Source organism: Cricetulus griseus, chromosome 3, assembly GCF_003668045.3.
Source record: "Cricetulus griseus strain 17A/GY chromosome 3, alternate assembly CriGri-PICRH-1.0, whole genome shotgun sequence".
NCBI classification, from domain to species: Eukaryota; Metazoa; Chordata; class Mammalia; order Rodentia; family Cricetidae; genus Cricetulus; species Cricetulus griseus.
This window is the reverse complement of record NC_048596.1, coordinates 171,476,876-171,494,700: the sequence shown is the minus strand read 5'-3', so window position 1 is coordinate 171,494,700 and position 17,825 is coordinate 171,476,876. Positions and strand designations below refer to the sequence as shown.

Below are 17,825 nucleotides of genomic sequence, written 5' to 3'. Positions count from 1 at the left end.
TGTCGGGCCAGGTGGGGACAATGACACATTGGGGAGCCTGCTCAGGGAAGGCCCTGTCTAGTTTCAGCCACCTCTGCCTGGTGCAATTGCAGAGCCTCCTGTGTTTTATGAAGAGCTACAAACCAATCTGGACATGAGGGCACACACCAGTAACTCCAGAACTGGGGAGGTTGAGATTGGGGGATCATGAATTTGATCACAGTTGGGACTTTACAGCTTTACAGCTAGACTCTGCCTCAAAGTCAAACCAAACAAAAATAAAAACAAAATAAGGCCCAGGACTTTATATAAAGTCCTTAATTAGTACCTATTGCCAGTTATTAATTATATATAATTAAGTGCATACATGCACGTGTGTGCGTGCGCGCGCGCGCGTGCGCGCGCACACACACACACACACACACACACACACACACATAATTGTCATGTCCCTAATGTCAGCCTGAAGAACCACTTTGTGATTTCTGCAAGAAACCCAGATTCATGCCTTCCAGCCCAACCACCTCCTTCCTTTCACCCCTTCACTCACTCATTCCTTGGACTGCTGGCTCCTTGCTGCAAGTGTTGAAGGCTGGCCAGACCTAGACTCCAGTGGACAGTAAGGTAGCTCAGATGGACCTTATTTCAGGCCACCCACTTGCTGACCACTGACCCTTCTACAGGCCCAGCATGTGGCTGATCAGATGGCTTGAGCAGAACCTGGAGAAAGTGCTGCCTCAGCCCCCCAAACCCTCTGAGGTAAGTGATGAGTTAGGGGTGGACAGCTGACCAGCAGGGAGGGTTGGGGCCCAGGGAGCTGCTCCCTCCAGCAGGCCATGGCCAACTCCCAAAATCCACTGGAGAATGGATCTTCTTCTTAGAGTGTCCTGCACTGGGGGGAAGGAGGGATGACTGACTAGGCCCTGGGACATTTGGGAGCAAGACAGAGCCACTGTTTTCTTAGCAAGGAGACAAAATTCCTGACAAAAGATGCGTAAAGAGTTTATGTTAGCTCATGGTTTAAAGTGGGTACCATTTACCATGGTGGGGAACCACAGCAGGTGGTCTATTGCATCTGCGGTCAGTAAGCAACAGAAGTGAATGCTAGTGTCTGTCTGTCTCTGTCTGCCTGTCTGTCTCTCTCTCTTAAACCCTTTTGTTGAGTCTGGGATCCCAATCCATGGCCTGGTACCACACACACACAGTGGGTCTTCCCTGGTCAGTTAAGCCTCTTTAAAAACTCCCTAAAAGACAAGTCCAGAGGTGTGTCTCCTAGATGATCCTGAATCAGGCTAACAAAGGAGATTAATCATCATAGTCCCACTGCCAGCATCATGCATGTGGGTATACACACATGTACACATATGCGAGCACACAGGGCCAGGGCACAGCTGGTCAAGGTGGGGTATAAACAGGGCTGGCATTGACCAACTCTCTGTCATTCAGGCATTCAGGAGAGCCGAACCTGCATACATGTGTGAACACATAGAAAGCATAGATGCATGCATGTGCGAGCACACAAGGCCAGAGTACAGCTGGTCAAGGTGGGGTATATTCAGGGCTGGCTTTGACCATGATTCATCTTTCTGTCATCCAGGCCTGGAGAGCTGAACCTGAGGCTACTGTCTTGGACCCAGGTACAGAGAAGGAACTGGAGGGGCTTCCTAAACGGGCTCCAGGGGAACCTGAAAGTGTGTGTGTGTGTGTGTGTGTGTGTGTGTGTGTGTGTGTGTGTGTGTGTGGTCTCAGGATAGCCTTAGTTCTCAGCCAGATGAGGAGACAGTTCAGTCCTTGCTAAAACTGGAAACCCTACCTTAGTCAGATCTGGGACTCCAGCAACTAGGGTCAGCTTGGATATGTCCCTTTCCCTTCCTGTACTGTTTGATAGTAGGATGGTCCCCAAGGGGCACTTCACCCAGCCATGTCAAGTCTCCAAATCTGGCCCTTTATATCCCAAAGGAATTGGATAAAACCCTGCTATGGGGTCTTTAGTTCTGGCTCTCCTACCACTCAGATCCTCCAGAACCCCGGATGGAGACAGAGCCCACAGACAGTCCCTCCCAGACGAATCCTGGAACCCTGGAGCCCGAGGAGGAGCCAGATGCAGAGCCCCAGCCTGGTTTACAGACCGCTTCCTTGCCACCACCTGGGGACCCTGTCAGGTGAGCCCCCTGAAGGCCACACCTCCCACAGGGAGCAGGCTCAGAGCTTTGCTCTAGCCCAATAGGAGTTGGCTGAGTTAGAAAGTTAAAACACGCACTTGGGAGAAAACTTAGACTCCCCAGACAAACCTCATCAGCCAGGATGGGGAGTGTACTTTTCCTTTAAACATATACCAAGTACCCACCTGTAAACTAGGGAAGATGAGGCAGGAGGATCATAAGTTCAAGGCCAGCTTGGACTCTATAGCTGAATTTTGTCTCAAAACACGCAGCACGCGCGCGCGCGCGCGCACACACACACACACACACACACACACACACACAAACACACACATGAAGAAGGCCCTCAGAGGTGGCTTTATACACCAGTTCTATTTGATTCCTTCAATCGCTGAGAAGAACTACATAGTACTTCATTTATTTAACCACATAGGAACACTTAGAATTGGTTCACACTTTACCTGTAATCGAAAACCTTGTACACACCCTATTTGGCCACCAGGAGTAAGTGTGTGGACTCAATGCCACATGCATTTAAAATCTGGATGGGTGTTGCCCACTGCTCATACCCTGGGTGTGTGAGAGACTGGAAATGCCTATGTGAAGTGAGATGAAGAAGAGAGCTGAGCTGACCTCCCTGCTAGGGCTGGGTGGAGAGGGGAGGGGAAGGATAGGGAGGGGATGAAGGGGCCTTCAGGGTTAGAGACCCGGGGCTGACTTCTGACATGACTTGCCTCCAGGCAGGCTTGTTCTGCCCTAATTCTCCACCCTGAGTCTTCAGCTTGTCTCTCCATTACAGACTGATTGAGTGGCTCCTGCACAGGCTGGAGATGGCCCTGCCACAGCCTGTGTTCCATGGGAAAACTGCAGAGCAGGTGAGTGGCAGCCAGGCAGAAGAGGCCCTGGCTGGGTGGTGGTGAGGGAGGGGTCTTGGAAGCTCAGATAAGGGATGGAGAGTTGACTCGGGTCCCTAGGGATGGGGACACAGCAAGAAGGGAGCCATCAGTGGCAACTCAGCCCTGAAGCCTGTCTGTGTGCATACATTTGCTCAGATGCTGTAGCCACAAGACTGGTCTGCCTGTCAGGAACTTTCAGTCTAGGAACTTCTGCAGGGTTAGTAGAGCTCAGAGATAGAGTCTCCTGGAGCACCAAGGAAGGCTTGCTAGTGGAAGTGACCCATAAGAATGTACAAATATTCAGAGCCCAGGAATGCTCCAGGAAGAAGTGATGTTCCCAGGAAGCCTACAGGCTCCATGAGTATTCCTGGCAGCTTAGGGCCCAACATGGGTGGTAGGGAAGCAGGGCCATGGTCACCTCTTCCTTTTCTTCATCAAGAGACTAGGGCCTGATTCTCCTTCCTGGGGGACAGCTCACATCTCCATAGAAGCCCCTAGGACTGGGAAATGACTGTGTGACATTGGCCTGGATCCTCTGAGAGCCTTACTTTATCCCCCTGACAAGTGGGGGAAGAGAACAATTCCATTAACACCCAGGCTTGTGAAGGAAAAAAAGGAAAGAGCTTTGAAAGTAAGCCAGAGAGTGCTGGGCCTGGACTGGTTCTGGGTCTCTGGGGCCCTTAAGGTCCTAGCCCAGCACCTCTGGGCAGGCACCTTGCTGCAGTTATTTCAGGGACCCTATCTTGTGTCACAGAGCCAACTGCCCTATTTTTCCTGCATTGACTGTAGGCCTAGCAGGGATTTTTTTGTTTGTTTGTTTAATGGGAGGTGCGCCAAGAGCCAGATACCCAGTCCATACCCAGTTCAGCACACTCCTCCCCTCCCAGCTGGCTCAGTGATGAGGGAGGCTGAGCAGAAGGTACTGAAAGCCAGGCTTATGCTTCACACCCTTCATTGTATAAAAGGGTCTGGGTCAGGGAGCAGGAACCATTGGCTAATGAAGATGCTGTGATGACAGAGGACTCTGGGGGCCACAACAGCAGGGGAAACAGGTATAGTTGGGAGAAGACTTCCAGATGCTATAAGGAGAGGGTGGGCATCTCATAAAGTGAGCAGAAGAGAGGGTATTCCAGCCTGAGCAAAAGCTGGGAGCAAGCTGTGGTCCTGGAGGGAGAAGGGACCAGAGCAGCCAGGAATGGGGACCTGAAGCAGTGGGTCTCTGCAGGTTCTGCTGGGGAGAAGACTGATGAACTGATGGCAGGAGGGAGGCAGGTGAGGCAGCCATGGCAGGTCTACTCTTTTCTTCCCATGTAGGAGCCTGGCTGCCCTGGGACCTGTGATGTGCAGACCAGTAAGTATCACACTCATGGGCCCCATGTTCACCTCAGGGAGAGACACCTGATATACTTAGCTCTGAGTGTGAGGCAAAATTAGGGTTTCCCAACCTGGAGTTGAGAGAGCCCGCTCCCGCTCAGCATCTCTGGATAGCAGTGATGGAGCTGCTGGTTAGAGCATTTCCACTTTGGCTCCCAGCCTCCATCAGGAAAACAAGTCCACACCCCTGTTGGCCATCACCAAGAACTGGGGACTGGACTCTAGAAGCTGAGCACGTGGGTTTGGCTGAGCAGAGTCCAGGTTGGGAAAGTGGTGATGGATGGGATGTTCTTGGGAAACAGATTCTAGGAACTTCAGATCCTCCAGTCAGGACTCCTGCTCCTGTGAAGAGCTGGAAGGTATGCTGGAAGGTATGTGGTAGCATCACTGGAAGACAGAAGGTTGAGGGCAGGCAGGAGACAGGCAGGGGCAGCACAACTGGAAGTGGATAATATACTGGCAGGTAGCAGATAAGACATTCATACATTCGTTTATCCATCCATCCATCCATCCATCCATCCATCCATCCATCCATCCATCTAAATAGTGATGGGTGGCTTGCTATCACTTGCTCCAGACCTCTTCATCCAACTGTGGTGGGCTTCAGGTGAGCAAAGAAGCATCATGTCTATGAACAGTGTAGCCCCTGTACCATCCTAGACACATACCCTCTGACTGGCTCAGGGCCTTCCAGGGCAGGAAGAAAACCTTCATCCAATCCCAGACCCACTGAGTTATGCTCTCCAAGAGCATCCTGAAACCGAGTGACCACTGTGGCCAGGGATACAGATGAACAGGCAGGTCGGGGAGGTGAGAGTCCACAGTGAGAGGAAGAAAGCTGGCCATATGCAAGATAGAACAAGCATTCTTTTTTTCCCCCTGGGACTCCTGGCTGTTTTAGAGCATGTAAGGACCCTATGGGTGTTAAAGCAGGAAAAGGGCAAACCTTGGAGAAACAGAGACACCTTCCTATTCAGAGTAAGTCATATGTAGCAGAAACTAGGCTCCATTTAGTCAGGCAAGTGATTACTCAGGCTGAAGTTCAAGGACCAAAATTCCCCAGGACAGGGACCTTCTATACATGGCAGAGGGCTCAGATGGGTGCTGGGTCCTCCTGTCTTACTATTGGCTCCCTGGAAGGTTGTAGGATTTCAGATGGGTGAAATCAGGCCACCCCAAAGTTCCTGGGAAAGGCAGGTCACTGGTGGGCACCAGGCAAGAGTGGACACAGGGTTAGCACAAAGGTCAGGAGCTTAGCTTTGTCCCCTGTGACTGCTGTGACAAATGTGCATATGTCCACAGTTGAGGTGCTGGCCAAGTCCAGTCCTTTTGAGACTCTAGGAGTGGGCTGTTCTTGCAGCGCTTCTAACCAGCTTGGGCCTCCTTGGCTTCTAACTGATCTTCCATCTGCTCCCTGTCCCCTCTGCTCATTTTCCCACTTGGAAGGCCATCTGTTGCTGGGGAGAAAGCCTTCCCTAAACTCAGGGAAGCTTTTGCTTTGAGATCCTGAGGCCAATCATGTTTTCAAAACCCTATTGCCAAATAAAGTCACATTGACATAGAATAGGATAGAACTTGAACATGTCTTTTCAGGAACACTGTTCAACTCACTACATGGGGTGACTGGGGGCCCGGGGATACATGTTCATTTCCCTCCTCTGCCCTGTCTCCTTGCCTCCTCATCCATCCATCCTCTGCTTGGCCACTCATATATCCATCCATCCATCCATCCATCCATCCATCCATCCATCCTCTGCTTGGCCACTCATATATCCATCCATCCATCCATCCATCCATCCATCCATCCATCCATCCTCTGCTTGGCCACTCATATCCCCATCCATCCATCTATCCACCCACCCACCCATACTCTACTTGACCACTCATATCCCCATCTATCCATCTATCCACCCACCCACCCATCCTCTGCTTGACCACTCATATCCCCATCCATCCATCCATCCATCCATCCATCCATCCATCCATCCTCTGCTTGGCCACTCATATCCACATCCATCCATCCATCCATCCATCCATCCATCCATCCATCCTCTGCTTGGCCACTCATATCCGCATCCATCCATCCATCCATCCATCTTCTGTCTGTATACTCAGGTGCCCACATTTTTGTCACCTCCTTTGTTTCAGGGGTGACAGCTGCTGGAGGCCTCTGAAACAAGGGAGAAGGGGACCTGGGAAGCCCATGGACAAACGGATGGATGGATGAAGGACAGAAGGATGCCTCAAGAGAAGACCTTTTAGGGGGCAGTGACTGCTAACCTCCACCCTCCTTGAATAGTGAACCCCAGGCAGGACCCAGGAAACCAGAGTCATGTGAAACACCAGAGCTTTTGGGGCTCTTGACCGAGGGGCAGCACCCTGACCAGAGCAAGGGCAAGGGGGACTTCCTTGTGGGAGACTATATTCAATGTTCAATGTCTGAGCATGCTCATACCAGGCACCTAGCAGCATCCACACTGCCGCAGGACCCAGGTTCCCTACAAGTGGTTCTCCCAAGGTCTGTCCTAGTTCTCTCTCGGAGTCAGGAACCACCACTGACTGTGGCATTTGTAATTGACATTAAAGAGTGTGATTTTACACCTCAAATCTGTGACTGCATGGCATTCTTAGGAGAAGTCCGAAAGAAGCCTTTGGGTTTTACTTTTTTTTTAGACAGTATATAGGCTATATATTCCAGGTTGGTCTCCAACTCTCCATTCTCCTGTTTCTGCCAACTAATTGTTGGAATTGCAAATATACCCCACAACACTGCAGTACTTAGGTACTAAACAGAGACGAGTTGGATAGACATTGCCCGTGGTACTGGGGTTATAGGATGGAGGAGTTGGCCAGGGACCCTGAGGTCCCAGTGTCCCCTAGATGCCTTTATTTAGATTGACTTTAAAACAAAATTGTTAACTTTTAAAAAGTTCTGCTTTCATGCTGGGTGATGGTGTTGCACACATTTAATCCCAGCACTTGGGAGGTAGAGACAGGCAGATCTCTAAGTACGCCAGCCTGGTCTACAAACCAAGTTCTAGGGCTACACAGAGAAACCATGTCTCAATGAATAAATAAATGCATAAGTAAATAAATAGATAAGATTTAAAGATCAGCTTCCACAGAAGGGCGTGGCTTCTGTTGGGAATGGGATGGTCTGGCTGTGATGGCCAACATTATGCTCATGAGAAAAGTGTGAACGGGAGCTGTCACCTGCAGGCAGCTGACACTTGTCCCTTCATTCATATCCACCATCTGAGTTTGAGTTTGAGACCCTCAATGCCTTGAACTGGCAGTGAGAAAGGGCAGTCTGTAGAGAGAATAAAGTCGGAAACGCCTAAAGTTGGGGGCAAGGGGCCGGAGAACTCTAGACATGTCAGCTAAGGGGGATCCCAAGCTCTTGATAGTCAAGTCAAAACTAGACGTTTAACTAACCTATAGGGATTAGGCTCTAGGCAATGGGGAGCTACTGAAGGTGGTTGAGCAGGGACTGACTTCATGAAGATTACTCTGGGGCTGAACAAGTACTACAGGCAGAGGACATACTCAAAGCAGGACTATACCTCACATGACCAGGCTCAATTGTGAAGAATGCCCCACCTCCAGACCTCATTGCTGGGGTACAGGTATCCTGGAAATCTGCCTTTTCAAGTGGCTCCTGCCTTCCCATGTAATCCTGTTGATGGCAATCCCTGGGACTTTCAAAGGTGTATGTGTTGAGTGGGGGCCTCTGCTTCAGAGCAGAGAAGATGAGGACAGATGTAACCTGGACTAGAGTAAGGGGCATCATGGGCTTACCTGCTAGAGAAGACAGACTGAAGCAAGCACAGGCCCTGCTTTCAGGAGACTCGAGACCAGAGTGTCTAGCCTGGTGAGAACCTATGTGACCAGACTCCCTGGAAGCAGGAGCTCCTTTCTCAGTGGAGCAACTGGATAGGTTACTGACTGGAAGGTATCATGTCCAGGAAAGACTCCAGGGGTGAAAGTTAAACATGGGCTGAACCAGCACTGGACTCCGGGTGGGCTGTAGAGAACAAGCAGTAGACTATTTCTTGATACAGAAGGGAGCCAGAGCACCGCGGGCAGCAGCTTCTCCCAGAGGCCTGCCAGCCTCTCACCCCAGCCCCTGCCCCCATATATGTTGGCTATACCTCATCCTTGCCTTTTTGGCTTGGTGACAGGGCCCAGAGTTATAGCATATTTGGCTGTAAACAGGCACAATCTAAGGTACCTTGGAGGCCTGTTGCAGAAATGAGGAGAGGAAGTGCTCATGAAGAGTCAATGATTTCTAACTGTGTTCAGAGCATCTAAAAAGCATTCATAAGGAAGGAAACAAGGATGGTGACACTGGGGACAGTGCTCAGTAGGGCACCAGTGCTGAGGAGGTGCTCACAGGCACGTTTATTACCTGGGATACAGTGACATCGCTCAAAAGTTTGAGGCCATCCTTGGCTGCCATAGCAAGACCCTATGTCCAAAAAACAAGGAAGTCACCATTACTAACTCATGCTTGACTTGAGGGCCACCAAGACCCCTGCAACTTTTGAGAAACAGCTGGTTTGCAGGAAGTCTCCCCTTCCCTCCTTGACAAGGGTAAATTGGGTTTCCCGTGAGAGGTCCTGAGCCGCCTTCTTTGTTTTTTGAAATGGAGTCTCCCTGTGTAGCCCAGGGTGGCTTAGAACTCACCACATTACAATCCTCTCTATAGAAATCCCCTTGCCTCTGCCTCTTAAGTGCTAAGATTACAAGTGTGAACTACCACACCCAGCTGTCTGAACCTATTGCCTGACAGGCCCACATCGCTTTCTAGTCAGGGATCTGGATCCATGGAGAGATGTTAAAAAGTTGCAAGCATCTGTATTTGTTTTCCATGTCCCCATTGTTTCAGAGAGTGGATATTCTAAGCCTAGCTGGAGGGATAAGGTTCCCAGAAGCAGGTGCTGAGCTCACAGACATTCTGTCACCAAGAGACAGCACCCAGGAAATAGGCAAGGAGCATGCTTTGTCTGCACCCCTTGGGACAATCCAGGATCGTCCCTGCCCCTGGAGGTGGGGAAGTGTCTAGTCTGGGACCTTTGACATCAGCTATGATGCTGTGAATAGAATATTATTTCTGTTCTGGCCAAACCTCTAAGAAGGAGAGCCCTGATAGGAAGCAAGCTTGGTCAGCCATAATCAGAGCTTGGTCCCAAGAAGGGAAAGGCAGAGAGTCATGGGAGGAGGCTGTTTGAGGCTGTCATTGGGGCATTGAGCTGGCTGCTTATGATCCTGTTGGTTAAACAGCCAGCTAGGAACCAAGGCCCCCATGGTAGGGCCCCAGGATGGATCACCAGGACTCAGGGGGCATAAGCCACCCTCCTTATCCCACAAATGGCTCCTCTTTATCCCCTGCAGTCAGCATCCTCCCCATGGAACAGGTGGAGCATGATCTTGTCCTGGAGGAGGTGGACCCCTGCTGGGAGGACATCCAGCAGGAGGACAGTGCCAGCCAGCAGGAGGACAGTGCCAGCCAGCAGGAGGACAGTGCCAGCCAGCAGGAGGACAGTGCCAGCCAGCAGGAGATAGAGGCAGCTCCAGTTTCTGAAGAAGAAAGCGAGGCCATGGTGGAGATGCCCAGGTGGGAAAACAGAAGTCCTGGAAAAGGAGCCAGTGCTTGAGAAGGTACCAGGCATACAGTGTGGAATCCTAAAGGCATAAAAGGGCCGGATACAGGACCACACCTGCCTCTCCACTCTCAGCACCTGCCCTCAGCCCCTAGGCACATGGCTCCAGACCCTACTTCAGAGTTAGATTGGGGACAGATACACATGGAACCCCATATTCTAGTTTGATTTTGTTGCTACGATCAGAAGCAATGTAGGTGAGGAAAGGGTTTATTTCTGCTTCTACTTCCAGGTCATAGTCCATCATTGAGGGAAGTCAGGGAGGAACTTGAAGCAGAAACTGTGGAGGAATGCTGTTTGCTGGCTTGTTCTCTAGTCTTATGCTTAATTAGCTTTTTACATAGCCTAGGGCCTCTTGCCCAGGGAATGGTGCTACCCACAGTGGGCTGAGCCTGCCTACATAAATTAATACAAGACAACCTCCTCCAGACATACACAAAACCACTTTGATTCAGGCAATTCTGCAGCTGAGTTCTTCAATTCAGTCATCCTCTCAGATGACTCAAGGCTGTGTCAAGTTGACAATTAAGGCTAACCAATTAATTAGCCTAATTAAGGCTAATCCTTTTTTTTTCCACAAAAGATGGCATATCATTTGTATTTATCTGCTCCCTAGTTATATTTGGTCAGTAATATACCTTGACACTTTCCATAATTCACTAGATGGAAAGCATCCTCATTGCTTTCATAGTTGTATAGTATTCCATTATGTGGCTAGACCATAATTTGTTTGTTTGTTGTTTTGTTTGTTTGTTTTTAGACAAGGTCTCACTATGTAGTCTTGGCTGGCCTGGAGCTCACTCTGTAGAACAGGCTGGCCTTAAACTCAGAGAGACTTGCCTGCCTCTGCCTCCCAAGTGCTGGGATTAAAGGTGTGCGCCACCGAGCCAAGCTTTAACATGCCTTCCACTGTTTACCACTCTAGTTGGAGGCATGAACCTAGGAGAGTGGAGCCTAAAAATGAAGTGGACTAAAGTCTCACGCAATAGTCAACTTTATTCAGAACATCAGACGATTTATAATCTGAGAGTTAAGAAGAGTCACATGAGCAAAGTGTACAATCACAAGGGGAAGCTAGCTGCACATGGCAGAGACATGTTTTTCCATCGAGGCAGATAAAACAACAGCAAGTTGTAATGAATAATCTAAAGTGAACTCTCTTCTACCCACTACACCTGAGAGGGTCCCAAAAGCACATTCCAACATCAGTTCCATGTTTTTGAAGAGATTGAGGTCACAAGACTCTTGTCTTGCTTTCTTGGAGTTTTCTCACAAGCACCCAGAATTCCCCCCAAATGACTCCATTCTTGGACTCTGTTTAACACTCCACTGGTGACGTTTAGGTTGTGTGTTAGTCATCTTTCTGTTGTAATTAGATACTCAAGGTCACCATCTTCTAAAGAAAGGAGGTTTGTTTTAGCCCATAGCTTCAGAAGCTCAGTCCATGGGCAGTGGCCCTACGACTTTTGGGCCTATGTTAAGACATGGTGACAAAGAACAAAATGATGATGTCAGGGAAGCATTTGAAAAAGAAGGGGATGTTACAATGAGCAATGCAAGCTCCTGAACTGCATTGCTAAGAAATACATAAGGGGAAACTGAGGCTCACTGAGGCTCAGAACCATCCTCAAGTCACCATCAGGACCGTGTTGACAGGTTGTGGCTAGAGAGAGCCTGGGGCTACTGATGAGGAGCTCCCAGGTGGAGCTGCTGTAAGTCCCAGGACTCATGTCAGAGATGGGGTGAGGAGGGCTGGAGCAGCCTGAAGGGCTCACCTCTTGCCTCTGGCCCTGATTTAGGAAGTTGCCCCAGATTCAAGAGGAAAGAGAAGATGAGGAGGAGGAAGAAGAGGAGTACGAGGAGGAAGAGGAGCCTATGTGAGTCACCGTCCTGGGCAGTGGGATTAGGGGCTTCTGGGGTGGGGTGCTTTTCTGCCTTTGTTCTGTGATGAGCACTGTTGGGCACTGACCAGAGAACTGGGAAAGCTGGGGTCCCCACTGTGCTGAAATGAGTCCTCAGCCTAATATCCCTCCCTCCAACTCACACATGAAATCTGAGACTTGAGAAGGTTGTTTTTATTACTGTATCCCGGATGCCTGGTATACAGTAGGCATTAAGGTGCATGAGTGAACACATGTATTGAGCTTACAGTAGTACTTCTCTTTTAACAGCAAAGCCAAGGTTGTCTCCCTTATGTAAGCATGTACACGCATGTGCGTGCGCGGGCACACACACACACACACACACACACACACACACACACACACACACACACACCAATGATCCTGAGGCAGCCTCTGCCTTGGGTTCTACTCTGTCCCACATCCACACAGTGGTGGCATTAAAGTCCACATAGTGCATTTTAAATAAAGCTTAAAAAATGGAAGGCAGATCCCTGACCTAGTTAGAAGCTGGAGACTTGGTGTAATGGTTGGCAGAGTGAGGAGCTGTGGGCTGGGAGGAAGCAGGGGATGAGTGAGGAGAGAGCACAGGCCAGGCACACAACCAGAGATGGTCAATGAGGAGGGTCTGAAGGACTCCACCAGCGAGGGTACATGGGCGGGGGGAGAAGAGCACACAGTCAGTGATCAAAAAAGACTGCCTCTGGAACAGGTTACGACAGCCTTGGACCTGGGTTCCCAAAAGCCACAGGGAGCACTGAGGATTTGTGAGCAGGAGGGTGATGTAGCTGGCAGCTGTCTGGAGAGAGGTACAGACAGGGAAAGTAGGGAAGCGGCTGCTGTCAACAGAGGAGCCCTATCTGTTCCTCTAACCCCTTGCCTTGTTCCCTTTATTTGTCACGCTGCCCCCTGTCACAACACTGACCTAAACCTACAATCCCTGGGTTTTCTTCTCTGGCCAGAGCTTGCAGCCTGGCAGCACCACAAGTGTTCAGAGAATAGCTTTGCTCCAGAAATGGTACCATACCTGTGAGCAGGGCTACCTGGTGAGAGGCTTCCCTCTCCAGTGCCCACCTCCATAGCTATAGGGGGCTGACAGCAGAAGGGCCACAGGGATGGTAGTCAATGGGTGCAGTGGGCCCATCGGTGACTAGTGTTCTTGTCCCCACTAAGGGCAGCTTCATCCCCAGTCAAGAAACAGTTAAGCATGAAACCAACATGAGATCCATGTAGAATCCTATGGGGTAACATCAGCCAGCTATCGGGGCACTCTTGCTCAGTTTACATTTCGTCTTCCCAACTGTGACAGGGAACTACACTTTCCCTTGCCTACCTCCAATGATGAGGGAACTCATCGCCTCTCAAAAGCTATCTAGGGCCTGGGGAGAGACAGCTCAGATACATCTCCAGAACCCATATAAATGTCAAGGGATGTGGTCGCCTGCCTGTAGTGTAGCCCTTGAAAGGTGGAAATGAGATTCCTGGAGCAAGCTGGTTAGCCAGACTAGTCAGCTAGAGCTCTGACTTCAATTGAGTCTCAATAAATATGATGGGAAGTGACAGAGGAAGACTGCAGGCCTCCACACACCACAAACCTATGTGCACATATATGAACATGCTTATATATGTGCACAAACACCACATACATACACATGCAAACAATTTTTTAAATAGTAAAACTTTCTGAGCTGGCATATGCCTTTAATTCCAGCACTGGAGAGGCAGAGGTAGGTGGATCTCTGCGAGTCTGAGGCCAGGCTGGTTTACAGAGCGAGGTCCAGGACAGCCAGGGCTGTTACACAGAGAAACCCCGTCTCAAAAAATTAACCAAATAAATAAATAAATAAATAAATAAATAAATAAATAAATAAATATAAAACTTTCCATCCCATCCCAAGCACTGTGAAAGTTCCTCCTCCCTCCTTCAGCCCTGTGGGTCTTCCCCTCACACCGGAGCCAGGTGGGAGTGCCATATGCTGCCCCTTCCTTAGGGCAGACTGGTGAGTACTCTGCATTCCATCCACCTATATACACAGTGCTGGCTCTGAGTTATCCCCCACGGACCCTGAAAATTCTGGCACATGCCCCTGTTCTTGAACTGAGACTCCTCCCAAGGTCAATGGCCATATAGGTTCACGCAAATGTATACGTGTGTCCTCAGACATAGTGACATGGGCATGCATGCATGCATATGTGTATAACTGGCTACATACACTCACATATCCATATACACACATGCATCATCTCACCAGCTCACATGTGTGCATAAAGGTACTCATGTATGTGTTTGTATGTGTCCAAACAGCTCAGGCACCTCAAGCACACATACATCCACACAAGCGGTCACCCACAGCTTTAAATTCAGAGAGCCTTTGGCCTCTGTGATGACAGTCAGTGGTCCCAGCTGCACATACAGAAGATGTGAAGCTGGGGCCAGGCTGGGCTGGGTTGTTAATGTCTGGGGAAGGATGCCCTTGGCCAGCTTTGCAGAGACACAGGTTAGTGATGACGTGAAGGCCCTGGTAACGCAGATGGTCACCTAGCAACCCCGTCTCTGCAGGCAATAGCTCTGCTTTTCCTAGCAACCTTGGCCCATGATCCCCACCTGCCCTCTCTGGAGCGTTCCTGCAGTTCCCTGTCAGCCCATTGGTGTGGCTAGAAGCAGGAAGGACCAGTGGCTCCATGCTGAATCAGTCACAACATAGAAGCTGTTGTCCTGGCTGACCCAGGACTCTTCACAGCCCCACTCATATGCTCCAGTCCCAGGCTTGGCGTGATTGTCACAGCCCCAGGCTGACCTACTGCAACATGGCCCCCCCTACCAGCAGTGTCCGAGAGAACCAAGTAGGTGGCTGCTCCTGTCTCTGAGCTCTTGTCCTCCCTTCCTTCTAAGCTGGGATTTCAGAGGAGGAACATGCTGAAGGTGAACTGCAGATCTGAACTTGGGGGGAGCATGGCTTGTGGTGAGTGGGGGAGGAGTAGGCTGCTAAACTTAGATGCTGGCATGGCTATTGCATCTTAATCCTTAATCTAGAAGTCAGGGGCCTGCTGGAAGCCAACTCAACCCATCTCTGCTCTTCTGCTCACAAATCCCTGGGACTTGGGAGTTTTTTAGAAGTCGAGGGGCTACTGCTTCCAGACTGGACAAGAGGGAGCCATGGACAGTACTGGGCATACTGTTGAGTAGAGCAACATGGCTTTGGCACATGGACCCTCTGCAGCCCTTGGTAATGTGTACAGGGCCACCATTGTGTTAGTAAATTGCTTTGTGAGCTGAGGTTGTTTATCGAAGTATGTGTGTGATGTCCTAACCCAATGAATCCTCTGGGATTAGCTGTAAGGATACCAGCAGTAATAATAAGAGCTGCTAGATACTGTAGAGACAGTTGGAATGACAAGTCCATCACTGAGCTCACTTCTCAATTAGGGACACTGAGGTTCAGAGCTGTGTTCTTGGCTTCCTGACCAGGAAGTGCAAGGCAGGGTCTGGCTCCTCCAAAGTGAAATGCAGACAAAGTCAGCATCTCACTGTGTTTAGAGAGAAGAATCCTGAGATGGCACCTGACATTCTTCTGGCTTTCCCATTTCAGGCTCCCTGACCTGTAACCACAGACAGCCCATGCAGGGCCCTGGCTTTTTGACACAGGAATAGAAGAGGCAGGCTTGTGGGTCCAGGCAAGGTGGCTTGCCCAAGGCCACAGAGAGACCTGACACTAGAAGGATCTAGACAGAGAGGCCTCTGACTAGTGCTGGGTGCCATAGATAGAGCCTTGCAGCTGTTTCCAGAAGAATCTATTCAGGCCCTCAGCACAGGATGGCCCATCTGCATGAAGCCAACTTCTGCTTAGAACCAAAATATGTGAGGGGTCCAAGAGAATATTAGAATATTACTTTGACTGAAACTAAGTCCTCATGAATGTTAGGCAAGCTCTCCAACCTAAGAAACTTTTAATTTATTTTTAAAACAGACCCAAGGAAGAACTTTTAGATTTAAGAAAACACTGCAAGATATAAACTAATATTGTTCTTTATTCAGTGCCACCAGGAAGTAATTTTGACATATTTTTAGGGGTGAAGAGACCCATGAAGGCTAATGTAATGAAGGCTAATGATCAAAATCTGATGTGAAGCAGTGTGGACACTCAGGATGGCACAGGACAATGGTGCAAACTCTGCACCTTGATTCACCTTGCAAAGACTATATGACCGTGGGCTTCTCTGAGCCTCTGTTTTCTAAGCAGGGATATTGACAATGTTGCAAAGAGCTTGGGCACAGGGCCTGGCACACAGCTCATGGAAGCTGCCATGGCCATGTGATTATTCATAAGCCCCAGCAGGAGACTTATATAGACTCCATTACATCCTGCCTCAGCCCCAGCTTACTCACCTTTGGAGAACTGAGACATGGCCCTTTGGGTAGAAATGACACCTTGGAACATCTGCTGTGAATCCCTGGGGACAGGGCTCTGATGGGGAGGTGGGGCTGTCAGGAAGTAGGACCTAGTTCTAATTACAAAAGTCACATTAGAATCTGGGCTTGGAAGCACATGCCTGGAATCCCAACACCAGGAAGATTCCAAGTTCTAGGCCAGCATGTAATACATGGCAAGTTCTAGGCTAGCTTGGACAATATAGGCCCACTACAAACACACACACACACACAAAGACACACACACACACACACACACACACACACACACACACACACACAGAGAGAGAGAGAGAGAGAGAGAGAGAGAGAGAGAGGTGGCACTCACATCATCTTAGCCCCTGCTTCTGAGTTATTCTAACACAGGGGTCACATACAGTCATCTAAAGGCCCAATTCTACCTAGAGACTGAATCTTATGTGTCTGTGTGCGGTGTGTGTGTGTGTGTGTGTGTGTGTGTGTGTGTGTGTGTGTGTGTAATACATTTTTATGTAGTTCAGCCTTAAACTTACTATATAACCAAGGGTGCTCTTGAACCTTTAAAAAATATTTATTTTTATTTTATGTGCATTGGTGTTTTGCCTGTATGTATGTCTGTGTGAGGGTGTTGGATCCTAGAGATAGACAGTTGTGAGCTGCCGTGTGGTTTCTGGGAATTGAACCAGCAGTCAGTGCTCTTAACTAATGAGCCATTTCTCCAGCCCTGCTCTTGAACTTCTAATCCTCCTGCCTCAACCTCCTGAGCACTGAGATTGCTAGTGTCCAGCTCTTCTGAATAGATGCATGCTTACATAGCATCCAATGTCAGAACATTCTGCCTGAAAAATCTGGTTCAGATGCCTGGAAAATGAGGAGATACCTCTGGCCCCCCATTCCAAACAGAGTGGGGCCCCTTTCACACGGACAAGAGCCTTTCTGTTTGCCATGGTCTCCTCCCTGCTCCTCCCAAGGCCTCCACCACCCCAGACCCTGTGGCTCATATATACTTGCCATCTGGGACAGTGATGCCAGGAGCCTTCAGCATGGTACTGTTGGTGCTGAACTCATGGGGAAGAAACAACAAGGGCCTTGGGTTAAGGTTTGTGATTTTGGTCAGGTTGCTTCACATCTGTCTATCCACCCCCATACATACTGGGGATGGAACCTGGGGCTTTACACATACTAGGCAAATGCTCTACCACTGAGCTACACACCAGCTCTTGCTGTTCTTCCATACCTTTCCTTGCCTGCAGCCACCAAGATTTCCTTCAAACTTGGGGAAACCCGAGGTATATATGCTCAGCAGGCTCCATCCCAGAGATGCTTCTCTGAATGTCTCCTATGGTGTCCTCTTTAGACCAATCCTCTCCCAGTCATCCTTGAGACCCTGTGTGTAACCCACTTCTTTGGGGAAGCGCTCTTTCCTTGCATAACTGTGGCCT

General features: G+C 49.6%; 1 protein-coding gene across 1 annotated transcript in view; it reads left to right on the top strand.

Moving 5' to 3' along the window:
* Cngb1 (cyclic nucleotide gated channel subunit beta 1) overlaps positions 1–17,825 on the top strand; it is a 59,726-nt gene that overhangs the window by 6,285 nt on the left and 35,616 nt on the right. Inside the window, exons 7-14 of the mRNA XM_027406088.2 lie at positions 663–738; positions 1,577–1,616; positions 1,994–2,141; positions 2,941–3,016; positions 4,352–4,388; positions 9,806–9,913; positions 9,977–10,028; positions 11,874–11,951. Coding sequence (XP_027261889.1) covers positions 663–738; positions 1,577–1,616; positions 1,994–2,141; positions 2,941–3,016; positions 4,352–4,388; positions 9,806–9,913; positions 9,977–10,028; positions 11,874–11,951 — 615 coding nt within the window. The remainder of the gene's footprint in view (positions 1–662; positions 739–1,576; positions 1,617–1,993; positions 2,142–2,940; positions 3,017–4,351; positions 4,389–9,805; positions 9,914–9,976; positions 10,029–11,873; positions 11,952–17,825) is intronic.